General features: G+C 35.5%; 1 protein-coding gene across 8 annotated transcripts; it reads right to left on the bottom strand.

The window, feature by feature from the left end:
• Positions 1-1,666: 1,666 nt before the first annotated feature.
• LOC132636448 (uncharacterized) lies at positions 1,667-14,737 on the bottom strand. 8 transcript variants are annotated; one of them, XM_060353315.1, is made up of 11 exons: positions 14,617-14,737; positions 13,529-13,577; positions 11,247-11,651; positions 10,256-10,372; positions 9,272-9,354; positions 7,575-8,035; positions 6,417-6,592; positions 5,473-5,558; positions 4,143-4,276; positions 2,837-3,142; positions 1,667-1,877 (listed from the first exon to the last, which is right to left on the bottom strand). In XM_060353315.1, the coding sequence occupies exons 3-11, from the start codon at positions 11,589-11,591 to the stop codon at positions 1,696-1,698; spliced, it is 1,890 nt and encodes a 629-aa protein (XP_060209298.1). In that variant the 5' UTR covers positions 11,592-11,651; positions 13,529-13,577; positions 14,617-14,737; the 3' UTR covers positions 1,667-1,695. The 8 variants fall into 8 exon arrangements, with proteins under 8 accessions (XP_060209298.1, XP_060209300.1, XP_060209299.1 ...); XM_060353317.1 differs by having other exon boundaries at positions 13,529-13,609; positions 14,617-14,692; XM_060353316.1 differs by lacking the exon at positions 14,617-14,737 and adding an exon at positions 14,031-14,331 and having other exon boundaries at positions 13,529-13,609.
• Positions 14,738-15,266: the final 529 nt, after the last annotated feature.

Raw genomic sequence — 15,266 nt, 5'->3', positions numbered from 1 at the left:
AAGTCATTTTTGCCTTTTACTGAAAAAATATTTATGACAACCAAACGCCAAAAATAATTATTTAATATTTTGCTAAGAATATTCTTCATCATATCATAGAGAAAAATGTCAATACCTTCCTATTTAAGTAATAATAATAAAAAGAGAACCTCATTTTCAAGTGTAATTAATCAATTTCAAGGCTTGTTGACTTACAAGGTGGGGTAAGGTGTATTAAATTGCAATGTCGGTGGCATTGGCAAAAGCCTCTTGTTGCGTTGGAAATTCAATTTGCATCGACATGGGGTAGTAGCGATGTAAACTAAAATCATGTATATCCTAGGCTAAAAAGTAATGTGAACTTTACACTAAAGGGAACCTACCGGACCGTAGCAAAAACAAGTCTTTATAAGAGATTATCATCGCTTATGGATCCGAGCCTGAGTAATCTATCTATAATTAGAATGAAGAAATTAAGATCCGAACCGACTGATGTTGAAGAATGAGTTATGGTTATTGGTGAAATGCCACTCGAATCAGAGCAAGCGAGTTCTTCCCGAAATACATGCGCAAGAATTGATTGAACATCTAGAGGTAAAACGTTGTTTAGGTGCGAGCAGCGAGAACAATACCTAATCCAGACAAATTCTGAATGCTAGATATGACCTCCAAATAATAGGGATCAGTGAGACGATAGGGGCTAAGCTTCATCGTTGAAAGGAAACACAAACGGGATCACCAGCCATGTCTTCTAAATGATCGCTTAGTGATAAAGAAGTAGAATTAGATGTTACCATATTTAAATTTGTTTATTTCTAATTTTAGTTGGTGCTTTTGTCTTGATACATGAGAATTTATGACAAATAGTAGAAATAGAGGAAGTAGGGGTTAGATGTAAATCCTCATGCATCAAGACAAAAGTACCAACTTTTACGGCTTAAGAATGGCAAAATCCAATTGTAACTGAATTCAAATTTATTACAGTAAAGATCTGTCAAAATTGATATTTGAAAAAAAAAAAAAGGTAATAAAAAGTTTTTAAGGCAAAATCTTTTGCCTTTTAGCAGAGGGAACACCTCTTTGATACAACCAAAAAAATGTCTATAAATCCTGATTTAGACATGACCCAATATTCTCAGGAACCATTTACCGGTCATATTTACATAACACTCTTGGCCGCCTTCAATCCTATATACTGTGTAAAGTCCAAGCAATGGAATTACCCCTCAGTTCAAGATCTCTTGAACTCCCTACTTGCATGTAAGAGGACTTTTGAAGAGCTATTGCCTTCCTTCTAATCGTTTTGAAGAGAAAAGAAACATAAAATAAGTCTGACTGCAACGGTAAGATATAAGCTTAAAAGTAGGCAGTTCGTAATGATCTCCAGAATAAGAATTAGGAGGATAGGCAAATCAAGAGCTTTTGAAGTTTTACCCGGGCGCGCTTCTTCATTCATCCATTTAGGCTCAACTAGGAACACATGGATCCAGGCCACACCGAGGGAGAAGACGGAAACAAGCAAATCAGTGGGTTCTAATTTCTGGCCTATACCCTATCTTCAAATGGACTATGACTAAACAAGCACTGCCTGAAACGACAATAACTCCAAGAAGGAAACCGTCGCACGCCCGGGGTGGGGTGGGGTTGGGGGGGGGGGATAACTTGCCTAAATTCAAAGAAAGAGAAGGGAAAGAAGATGGCAATTCTGCATATTCATTACTTTTGTACATTGAAATAAAATCCAGTACAATTGTTGGCATGCATTTGCAAAATGGAAGACATATTCTTGTTATTTGGTTCCTCTTCCAAACACTCCCTAACCTTTACAACATAGATAAATTCTCGTCCATAAAGGTAACATGCAGCGGCTGCCTTGTATGTCAGCAGTTCCCAATCACCTGCGCTCAACAAGCAAACCAGAATATTAAAATGTAAAGATTTGTCGGATATATATATATATATATATATATATATATATATATACACATATACATATATATATATATGAGTTTAACTTATATACATCTCACTTAAAATATAAAGCAATTTTACACTCAAGTAGCCATTACTAGGTATAGTAGGTAATCTAACTTATTTTCAATATTATAAATCTCACTTTTTACAGAGTGTTCCCTGTAGATATCTTTCAGATGACCTTGTAGTGTATGTAGGTAAACTCTATATGCATTGCTTCACATCCAATACAACGTTGAATACAAACACATACTAGCAATACCTAAATAAGTCCGTCTAAAAGGATGAAAATCCCTTAGAAGTACTATGCCTCACTTTAAAGCAAGATGTTTTACTTCAGCGGAAGAAAATTAAAAACCATGGTAACTACTTTAAAGCAGGATGCCGTACTTCAGCAGTACAAACAAAATCATCAGAATACCATGTCATAAGAATTTTTAATAATTGGGATTTTAAGACTTCTAAACTAAACTTGTACATCTGTTCTACTAGCTAAAAACAATTTTTGGCTTTGGCATCAAATAAGAGTTTGGTTTCGAAAAACTACAAAAACGTAAGGGCCGGATCACCAGACGCTTTCTCTGTTGGAGTCCATGGGCTTTTCACAACTCTTTTTAGGCAAAGAAAACTCGAAAGTGGTTCAGCAATACGTGAACAGATTGTCGTGCTGATAGAAAGTTGAGAATAGACAAACACAAGAAATTCCTCCAACTATGAAACGTAAGGGGCAAGGTGGTTGAGAGCTTAGACCCAAATAATCCAATACGGCAGAATAGATCACCTCGAAACAAGATCAAGCCCCCAAAAGCTTCAATTTTGGACATTTATTATGGTAAACATGTCAAGTAAGTTACATGCTATCGAGAAAGCCATGAAGCAGTACCTGAAGCAATATCTGAAGTGAGTATATTCTGGCTGAAGTGGCGTGTCAGCCACCATTTGCAACGGAACCTCCATGACTTGCTGGATTCATAATCGCTAAATATTCTTGGAATCTGACTAATCCGGTTCGTGAATTTTTGCTTCTTGCTATCTTCACCATTGGAGCACACAGACATGCAGTCTTCTTCACATTGAGAAAGTTTCAGGAAGCAACAAGCCAACTCCTTCCATGTGTCACATTTTGCATGAGTAGCATCCAAATGCAAAGCTATCATTTCCACCAGCTTTTCAGTGCTATACTCTCCTGCTGTTGATATGAACCAAGCCCAAGGAAAAACAGGACAAAAAAAAAAAAAATCAATATACAATGAATGATGCATCAATTGCAAAATAAGGTTTCGTTTGGGACAGTTCCACAAAATGGGACTTCTCTTCAGGTTGAAGAACACATGACTTCAAGTCAAAATATAATCCCCCCCCCCCCCCCCCCCCTAACACACACACACAAATAAGGTCGATGTAATCAAATGAAATCATAATTTGCACTTCTAAAAAAAAATGTTATTTGGTGTTTTTTTTTTTCCTGCAATTATACTTTCATGGAGAGGAACTTGAAAAACATGCAAGGACTCCAAATGCATGAGCTTAACCCAACCAACCAAAAGATGTCAAGATCTCTCTATTAAGTTAATTGAATTCTCCTTCCGTCAATATCACGTGCATCTTCTTGTTGCAAACAGATGTCTTCATCGATTAGGTAAGGGTCTGAGGGGTGGTAGAATCTACTGCACAAGTTTCAAACACCCTCTGATTTTCCAGTGATCATCTCCTATAATCAACAAATCTAAAACTAAGGTAATCCTCCAAAGCTTGTTTCCTAAGAGTTTTCTGTAAATAAACAAAGCTGGTTTCCTTATATTTTGAGATCTGAAACTCGCTGGTGTGTGTATATATATATATGTAATGCTAATGCAGATCATTCAGTTCTCTAGGGGGTACATCAATAAGCCGAGCAAATAGTCTCGACTTCCAATTTCCTAATTTGCTTTGCCTTATCAGTTTGGACTGTGAATGCGGCCTTGTAGCAATGGAGGAAGCTCTTGTTTATATGGGTGACCAAGATTCGAATAACCAACCTCTCCAATGAGGAGGTAAGGCTGTCTACATTTGCCTCCCCCAGAGCCTGTCTGAGCAGGAGCCTTCTGGCATTGGGGTACGCTTTTCTATCAGTCTGGACTGATCCAAACACTTGCTACAAAGTTGTCCAAAATAAAGTGAATAAAATGATTTTTCAGGTAAGGATGTACCACTTCTATGCAATCTGATGAGTCTCCCTAATGAGTGGCTACATGTAGGATCCTTTTCCAAATTTTCCTCAAAGATTGCTGCAAGTTTGACATAGTTTCCACTGTCAAAATGCTCCAAGATAGTTGCTTTCAACCTGCATGATAAAGAACAACGAAACCAGAAGAAATTAGATGAACCGGAGAAAGAGATAATGATTGGATTTACAGCAAGCACTCAACTAATGACATGACAAGAAACTCAATACAGAAAATTGTCATATATTATTGAATATTCTCTTGTAATCCTTTTGTTTTAATAAAGTACGTCTGAAGAGAAGGATCCTGGCCCATGAGCTCTAAGATACGGGGAGCAGCGCATTTGTGTTAGTACCATTGCACAAGTGGTAAATGCCTTTTGTTTGTATAAGGAGTAAGATAGCTGAAGAGTGAGGGAGCAAATGATGGTATCAAATCCTTCCAACAGACAGAGAAAGCTGGTGCAGCAGTAAAAGATGATGAAGCTGTTAGAACATAAAAGCTCCTAAAACTGAATAAAGAATAAAAACAGCAAGAAAGGATTAAAATTCCAGCATATCAAGAACATGGAAACTTCAGAATTTAAACAAGGAAAAAATTTCCACCTTCCTATCTCAACCCACTTTGTAAGTGAACGTTAGATATGAAGTTGGCTATTTTTTCCTTGTTTCAATTTTGAAGTTTCCATGTTTAATGATATGCTGGAATTTTAATCCTTTCTTGCTGTTTTTACGCTTTATTCAGTTTTAAGAGCTTTTATGTTCTAACATAGGCATATGGTACAGAACAGGGTACCTTGAAGCTAAGTACTGAACAATGGACCACAAAAAGTTGCACACTGCACAAAAGGCCCTACAAGAAGATCACTGTTCACTGGAAGCGCTATAATCTATGTCACAAATGATCAATCCCCAAATTTCCGGATAAATTCTTTTACGAATTGGGGCTTGGCTTAATATTGATATAGACAAAGTTAGGGTTGATCATATCTTTTCATGTAAATATCGAGTCAAATGCATCTTGTTTCAGGAATTGGAGATTCGCTTGATAGATATAGAAATTGGGGCTGGTTAAGAGAAACTAAAGGTTGGATCACTTTCCATAAATGATCTCTTGTAAATAGTGAATAAAAGTTTAAGTGGCAACATGTATAACCAACACCACTTCAATCTTTGATCATTCATTTCACATCAAACCCAATATCAGAAATCCTGATATACTAGTACCCAACACTGTTTTTGTCTGAGAAGTTCAAAGTCGTCATCGCTATTATCTTTTAGGCTTATATTCAACTTTACAAGGAAGAAACAGTTACCTCAACTGAAATGATGTGTTGGAGTATGGAGAATTTTTTTCCACCTCATCAAGAGCCTCCTTCACCTGATCCCCAAGCAGCAGCATCTGCCAAGATAGTGACGTTCAAGTAAATGAAAAGCATATCATACATTAACTTAAATGTATCACTCAAAAGCACATTGAAATATAGGATAAATAAGATGGAATATTTGCAAAGATATTCTTGAATTCTTTAGCATTTCCGTTTTGTATTGCTTCCATCCCCCCCCCCCCCCCATACCACCAAAACACCCACCCCAAACCTCCTTTTTTGCAGGGTAGGTAGAGGTGTCATTCAGCCAAGCAAAGTCCAGCTTGCTCAATAAAGTGAAAAGGCCAATAAGCAAGTTCAAGCTTTAATTTATATTTTTAATATATGAAAATAAACATTTTGAATTATACTAGGAAACATTAATATCTTATCATGCAAATATCGAGACAACTGCATAATTGATTTATCCGGACATACCATTAAAGAAGTTTATATTTACAAAGCTTTCATAAGTATTACATTTTTTAACGTTCTTGAGCACAAACAGCTTGAGATGAAACTAATTTTAGGGGCGGGTTTAATATACAAGATTAATTTTGAGCTCAAGCTGCGTTCAACTTGTCTCATTTAGGTTTCTTTACAAAAAGGAGGTCTCCTCTGTTGGTTTAATCTGATGAAGCTAACACAAAGGACATGTATCTTTCTTGAGCAGCATGCAGAAAATAGAGATACACAAACAGACACATATAACCAACCAATAAGGGGTTATGGAATCCTCTTTCGAGAGTTGGGGATAGCGTGAACATGCATGAACTTCCTAGCACGTGTACATAAAAGCTGTTCTAAATATAATTTGAAAAAATCCCCGTATGATTTCTTTTTGTTGATGAAAAATTACCCGTACGAATTCTTTCTTGGACATAAGAAATTACCTGTATTAAAGGATGAAAAGCTTCGAGTACTGGCGGACTCGAATACAAAGCATGTCGTAAATACTTTATTGCACTCTTATAGTGGTCATTACGCAAGGTCCGGTGCATATTGAGGTCATCCTCTAAATTTTCATTTGAGGAAGGCAATTGTAAAGGCAATAACCACAATGGAAGACCTACATTTGAATAGAGTAAGAAATATCAGGATTTAAATCTTTTATCAGTAAGAAGAACATAAGATATCTCAAATACGATTCTTAGCAGATAGAAATACATGAACTTTGAAGCTTAACACAATATCCACCTTCACAGGGATTGAAGGGCTTAGAAATTACATATTCTATACACCTCATGTCAACTGCCTTTTCAGCCTTTTGAGAACATTCCAAGAGGATGTTCTCTCACCTAAAGTTGTGACTCCTTCATCTCCACATCATCCCGTTCGAAAACTGAAGCATACACTCGAGGACCAGTTGCCACCATCCGAAGTATAAATTAATTTAAAAGTCCAATTCTCTCTCCCATGAGGCATGTTTTTGCAACAACCCAAAATAAGGGGAGGCTTATGGCTGCTTCTCCCTCTCATCGCACTCAGAAGCATGCTAGTGCCACTCATTCTAAATGGCCCAAAGAAGATCCAGACAATCCTTGCCTATAACTACATGCCTATGCTATTATATGTAACTGTTTTTTTGGCTAAAGTATACCTATGCTAATACTTGAAACTTACCTAAATGGCTAAACCCAAAGCAAAATTAGTGGCTAAATTCATATTATAGAATAACCTGTACAAACTAAAGGTAATTATTCAAATGATTATGAGACACGTTCATTCTTGAAATCAACTCTAATCAGTCATCAATAATTTCAACTTTGCTTCAAGACGAGGTAAACTCGTTTTTTCAGTCCAACCACAACCACACAATATACCCAGTGAAATCCCACAATGTGGGGTCTGGGGAGGGTAAAGTGTACACAGACTTTACCCCCACCTTGGGAGGTAGGGAGGCTGTTTCCGACAATGTTTTTTCAGTCCAAATCTAATTGCCATAAACCAGGCTCTAGTGTTTTCTGCATGTAAAAGCAAATTTTTCTAAACTTTTGAAATTCATATATGACTATACAGCAGCCTATATTTAAGCCATGAGCACAACTCACCGCGATTGTAGAATATGGAATGATAGGGCACATCACCACTCAGATCCATAGAAGAACCTTCATGATCACTTCTTTCAGCAGAATTCACGTAAAAATCTTGTGGCTGAAAATTGTAATTTTGTGTTTCTCCCGGCACATTATCATCAACGACCATGGGGACTTCTCTCTGTTGACTGACATCAATTCCCAAGATCTCTTTATCATTCCTAATAGAGGTGTTTGAATCACAATGGAATGGAGAATTAGCCTCTTCGCCTTCAACAGCATCATGCCCCTCTGAATTTAAAATGGACATAAATAATCTGTCCTCAAAGGTCTCTGACTGCACCGGGCTATCAGATTTATCCAACTCTTGCAAATGCAACTCCTTTGGGATAGTAGAATACCATAACTGGTAAAAGGTCAAGCCCACAAGTAAATTAGAGACTGGATCACTCTCAAAACCACGTTCCTGCATGAGACTGATACAAATCACAGCCAGGGGGGTACATTAAGCCTTTGGAATTTAACGAACATATATAAAAATGCTACACTAGATTGACATTCCAAAAGAGCATTCATCCTAAAAGAAAAGATTTTGTGTAGCCAGTTTTGCCACCAAAAATTTGACGAACTATCATTTCCTACATATTTGTCCAACAAATTTTTATATTAAACATTGATAACAGAACACAGAGCTTTCTCAATATGCAACTCATATTTACTTGGTTTAAAGTTGGACATCCAGAGAAACAGAAGAAAGTGATATTTCTCAATTTTGCCTGATCAGACTATCATGGACACATTTAAGATTAACATATCCACCACGTTTCGCAAAGGCAGATTTCTGATTCATCTAAATCCAAGTGAAATATATAAGAAAAGTAGGTTGTATCTTCCGAAATGTAATGGCTGCGCAATCCAAACCACTCTTGTCAAACCAGCCATTTTCAAAAATCAAACAGGTATTTACGGTTAAAATTCTTTTTATTAACTCCAATAGTAGCAACTATCAACACCGCTCCCGAAGAAAGACCATCTAGTTTATATAATAATTGGTGTCATCCTAAAATGTGGAACAAGTTTGACACACCCTGAATGTGTAATCAGTCACTTTATTTCATGTGACATACTTCTCCTAATTGGACTATTCTGGCCTATCCATGGACCACCCTTGTTCTCCATTATTCTACTATTTATGAGAAGGTGGGTTCTTATTTTTCAATGTACAATGACAACTTGGGGTGGAGGAGTGGCAGGGTTATTCTCTTACTCTTTTGACGACATTAAGCACCGCAAAATATTACAAGAACCTGCTCCTTTGACAGTGTCAACCACATTATTGTAATGATTTAGTTTAAGAAGAATCACACCAATAAGCCAATAGTGCTGCAGCTTCATAAATAAAGTTGCAAAAGAATTATCATTCTTAAAAAAAAAAAAAAAAAATTGCAAATAGAATTATCATTAATTAGGAGTCTTTCTCTCCAAGAGAATGTCATTTTCCTCTGAAGGTGATAGTACAATGTTAGTTTACAATATCGACACCATTATAAAGAGTGGGATGTAGCACAACAGTTTTCAGCTCTGGACCCTATTTTAGAACTTTAGCTCTTTTCTCAAAAACTAAATGAAACTTTCTTCCGTTAATAGGCAATTGATTTTCGCCAACCTAGATGAGAAAGATAAATTCTTATTCATTAAATGCCAAGACTTACTATAAGGCACCCTGATGTGCATCCTGTGTGTTCCCACTTCTGAGACAGAAAAGGATGAATTCCAACTGAACAGCAAAACGATCCTGCCACAATTCACACTTCAAATGAGCTACCATAAAGGTGAAATTCAATTATAACTCTTTCATAAAGTTTGCAACACAAAATCATACTAACATCTCTACCACTACCACTTACAAACCCAATGCTTTTAAAAGTGAGCTCCAAACATCTATGATTACTAATTTTAGCATCAAATTTATGATAATTAATCAAACTCCTCAAAGTCAGGGTTCACATGTGACATGCCATCAGACATATAGTAATTCAATCTCAAACTTCATTATCAGTAGCACCTTGTGACTTACATAGTTACATACATAATACAAAGACACAAATCCATTTATAAACATGATAATCAATGGCAATTTTACCCTCAGGGATCCTGAAGAGCTCCATGGCTATCTTAACTATACAATGTCAATCATCTTCATCAAAAGTAGTTACAGAGGCCATATAGTTATGTCACTAGTATTTTAACCACCTTGAACTATATATTATATATTCGATTTCCAAAATAACAACAAAAACAATAGTCAATGTACTTAGCATTTCCAGGAAAAGGAAATTTTGTTCTTTAGAACTATTTTTGGATTACTAAAAGTAAATTTACTAACACATTGCATATAAAAGGTACCCGATAAGGAAATAGTAAATGTTATAGAAAACAGTTGAAAAAAAGGCAACAATGAGAAGTATAAAGCTAATGAACAACAACAACAAACTTAGAATTTCCACGAAAAGAAGATCTTGTTCTTTAGAACTTCTTTTGGGTTAAAGAAAAGTAAATTTACTGGTAGTATATTGCATATAAAGGTTCACAAGGAAATAGTAAATGATACAGAAAATTTGAAAAAGAGCAACTTGGAGAAATATATAACTAATGAACAAACATATAAGCAAATACTTAATATTTTTTAATTGTACCTTCATAGCCCAGTATTTCATAGGTCCAAGCTTCTTCATCCAGAGCTCATAAATGTTTTGTATCCTTCTTGTACTGATAGTCTCGCCTTTAATATGCTCAATGAGCTCCAAAGCAGCCTAAAATGTTAGAAATCATATTAAATCATAACTATTCTTGCTCAATAAAACTTTTAGGGGCATTTGGTAGCTGGTTAGGAGCAAAGTTCTTCATGAATTAAATCCTGGACAAGTAATACCATGTTTGGTGTCATTCTTTTGCTCTGTATAAAACTCAACACATCTAATCCGGTGCTTCGTTTGCACTTTAGAAACCCACATAACTCATACAAGCATAAGTTATAAGGGAATATATGTATTATTTTATGCAGGATAGAAGACGGAACAACTAATACATGAATAACTAAGCACTACATAACTAATCCCTGCATAAATAATACATAAATTGGAGTCGTTAGGTTGGTAGGATGGGACAGACAAGGATATTCCATGGGATTATTTCATCCCACCTTCTATATGGGATAACTTATCCTGAGACTAAATAATACCCATTAACAAACGCGGTAAAATAATCTTATGGAATATCCCGTGATTATTATCCTTATTCCAGCAACCAAACAACCCCTCTAGATTCCCTTATAACTAATCCCTGCATTACTAATATCTGCATAACTCTTAAGTCTCGAACCAGCAACCAAACGACTTATAAGAAACGAAGTACTCTGTCCCAATTTATGTGATACAGTTCGGATTTCCAGAGTGAAACAAGAAAATCTTTGACCGCAATCTATTCGTATGCCCTTTAAATATTTTAAATTGTTAATTATTGTGACTTGTAGTACTTTTTATATAGTTCTAAATGTCTATTGTTTTTCAAAAACTTAAGATTGTATGTCCGAATTCAAGGTCAAAATAAAGAAGTTTGACTCTTGAAATCCGAACTGTATCAAATAAATTGGGATAGAGGGAGTAATTGGATTGAAATGATTAGTACCGTAAACTTGGTCCGAGTTTTCAATATGGCTTTTTCTTTGGTTGTCCCTTTAAGAAGTACACTCATTACACCACTAGCCTCAGCATATTTATGTTGCCTCATCAACTTTTGCAGCAAACGCCTCAGTCTTCTCCGATGTTCAGACCGTAAACTTTGACAATCATGGTGTAAACTCCCTATCCCTCTCTTTAGACAGTAACTTGGTTTTGTATTTGCTAATATGATTGCATTTATCCTTCTAGTTTGGGTGGATGGATTCACTCCACGATCATAATCATCTTCAGGCCTTCCACGTTTCCTCATATGGGATTTTTGGGCGGTCGGAGTATCTTCTTCCATATCCATTGACAGTTTAGTTTGGAGATAAACCTCTACTATGATATAATAGGGTTTAAGAAGAAGCAGCTGGTGCGGTTTCAGAGAAGAGTAGTGAAACATGAAAAAAATTAGTGAAGGCACAAAACAAAAGATAAATATATCTAAACACATTAACAATGTCATTTAGACACTAAACAATTAGTGAAGGCACAAAACAATAGAGTGAGACCTAACCATTACAATCATTTATGGTAGTCATCATAGGATTTGACAGAGGGAGTAACTTGTTAGTCTTAATTTTTTTTCAATGACAATTTCTGGAAACTTTGTTTCCTTCCAAATAAAAGAAAAGGAGAAGGGGAGCTTCAGCCTTTTAAGGGTTAGCTTGTTAAATAACCATGTATACTTTAAGAGAGTGGAAGCTTGACAAATCATTCAGTAAGTTCCAGGCAGGGAACTAGATGATAATTAGGAATTTGAGGATTGAGCTTGCTTAGAATCCTAAAATCTGTATGAGAATTCTATATTAGTTCTTTCTGCTCATCGTTTTATCTATTATTATCATTCTAAAATTTGAGTTACCAACAACAACAACATACCCAGTGTAAATTTTGAGTTACCAAGTGTCACCTAATTATAGGTATAAAAGTCAGCTAGACAAGTTCTGCGAGTTTATGGACTCACTTCTGGATCCGTCTACACTGGAAACTCTACAAGGGTCTACACATCTTAATATTCTTATGAAGCACAAATTGCAAAATTCAACCTTTTGGCTAATTGTCTACGTCGAGCACTCCACTTGGACAAAAGGACCTAGTGTAAGATGTTGTAGTCTTGTAGATGGTCATGTTTTCATAACTGAAACTTATTGTCATCAGCTGGACAATCTAAGACAACATCTAGTTCAAAATAGTACGAAGTCTCAACTGTCAGATTTCATATTCATTCACATTTTTGGTCCAAAGACTATTTTTGTAACCTTCAAATTTTATCAGCAATCTCACCAACATTAGAACAAAAGAAAAAATTATCCGGCAACTAAGAAGCGATGTTCTTTCCTTCTAACACGTTGTTTCAATGATAATAACCCTTCAACTACGGGACTGTTATTGTATCTAACATAGATAGTACACACGTGACACGTTCACTCTAAAACTTTCGGTCATCACAGCATACGTTTCTCCATAATTACTTGGCCAATTTTATCTGCATTAGTAGGACAAAAACCAAGGCCAAATCTTACAAAAGTGAAACCTTTCTCATGAAGGACATTCTGATGCAATATCAATTTAGGAGCTATTGTAAGAAAGATGAGCTGATGCTTGCAATGGTTGTACCAAGTGCAATTGGTGTAGTTCACAGCTGTAGAGAGTTGATTTATAGCAGAAGGACACAAGTTTCATCTATTGTACCTAAGTTTAGTTTATCTATTTACTCAATTACCCCAACTTTCCTTGTAATAATTCTTTAGATCCCATAAGCTAGGTAGGGCTTCTCCCTTATATTCCTACCATGTAACCATTCTGGGTTTCTATCAATGAAAATATCCCTTAACTTTCTTTAGTGGTATAATTTTAGCTTAGCTTAGTTCTTAGCTAGATTTCTTCCCAATTCCGTTCTTGCATCACAGTCAGACCAATACAGAGAAACAAGCTTCAAGGGTTAAAACTAGAGAAAACCCAAAAATCAAAATTGAAGCATTATATCAGTACTTGTAGTTTTCAACCCCAAAAAACATTACAATCCCTTCTAAAGGACTCAAAGCCCAAAACACATGCTTTTTATAGTCAAAATACAAATCAAATCTGCTAACCTCAAATTCATTTACAAGACCCCTAACCTACCCATAAAACCATTCTCGTATCTTCTTCAACCCAATTGCCTAATGATACTAAAAACAAAAAATTGCAGAAGAGGGAGACATAAAACAGAAAATATAGAGATCGGGGTGGCATAGGACTTACCTTTTCTGGCCCCTGTTATGGATTGTCGGCACTGAAACACTCCTATTATCTGCATATATATGACAAAAACCAAGGCCAAATCTACAAAAGTTAAAACCTTTATCACGAAGGGCTAAAACTAGAGAAAACCCAAAAATCAAATTCAATAGCATTATATCAGCACTTGTAGTTATCAACCCCAAAAAACATAACGAGCCCCACCAAAGGATCCAAGGCCCCCAGCACATGTTTTTTTGTGCTCTATAGGAAACAACCTCTCTACCCCACACCCACAAAGGTAGGGGTAAGGTCTGTAGACATCCTACCCTCCCCAGACCTTACTTGTGGGTTGTTACAAAACAAATCTGCTAACCTCAAATTCATTTGCAAGACCCTAACCTACCCACACCTCATGCTCCCCAACCATTCAAGTATCTTCTGCAACCCAATTGCATACTACAAGAAAATTTGCAGAAAAGGAGAAAACACCAAAATATGGAGATTAGAGTGGCATAGGACTTACCTTGGCATAAAACACCAAAATAGTAATTATTCTACCTCATTGGTGTTACCCAAGGCCCCCAAACACATGTTTTTTTTGTCAAAATACAAGCCAAATCTGCTAAACTCAAATTCATTTACAATACCCCCAACTTACCCACACCTAGGCAGGGCAAACGGTGCGGGGCAAACCCGTGAAGGCTCCAACCCGCCCCGCCCCGCCCCGCCCTGCATAACTTTTTAATTTTTTGTCTTTCTTAACTGATTTTGATACTAAAATATGAAATTCACAAAAAGGAAAATTATTTTCCTACTAAGTAGTACTCATTTAATCGATAATGACTTGAATATTTTATGAAGTTATGTTGTTCATCCCAGAACTATATTATTAGCAAGTCCCATTGGTTCACAACCAAGTAATACCACCTGTTTCCGTTTTTAATTTTCTTTATTATATAGAAAACAAAAATTCACATAACAAGAAACGAGTATATACTTTTATCTTTGAAGTATATTCCGCAACCCAATTGCCTAATAATAATGCTAGAAGAAAATTTGCAGACAGAAAACAAACAAAATATGTAGATTAGAGTGGGCATAGAACTTACTTTTTGTTGAGGATTTGAGAGAAACGTTGGATGCAGTGAGAGCTTTCTTTGGTAGAGAACGCAAAATTTTGACTCCTGCAAAATTAAGTTCTATGTCTATTTTTTAAAATATGCTTTACCCAGAACAATTGGTACATATTTATATTTATATTTATGTGGTTGTAAATTATTTTATTAAAGGTAAAGAAGAAAGTTTTAAGCTAATTTATTTTTAAATATAGAAATGTAATATTCTTTTTGAGACAGAGAGACTACTATATGTAGCCTATATTTATGTATAAACATCCAATTTTCAATATATCGTGCATAAAAATCTTTTATACACTTTATACGAAGTTGATACATTATGTATAATGATTTTTCCCCATTATAATGTTGTATATTGGGTTACGTAGAGTAAATATTTTTAAAAGTTGTAATTTTTAAAAAATACATAAAAATGAGGAAAATATTCAATTGTGTAATTTGTTTATTTATTTTTATGTGTATTTCTTATGTTTTACACTTTCTAACATCATACGTGTACTAATTTCTTTTTCTTTTTCATTTTTTTAACTTTTAAAGTAAATAAATTTATTGTATTCTGACAATATATGTAAATATTAAATTGATTATTGTCAGTATTAAATTGATACAAGCAAAATATCATA

This window comes from Lycium barbarum, chromosome 4, assembly GCF_019175385.1.
Source record: "Lycium barbarum isolate Lr01 chromosome 4, ASM1917538v2, whole genome shotgun sequence".
Lineage (NCBI taxonomy): Eukaryota > Viridiplantae > Streptophyta > Magnoliopsida > Solanales > Solanaceae > Lycium > Lycium barbarum.
This window is presented reverse-complemented; position numbering and strand designations above follow the sequence as displayed.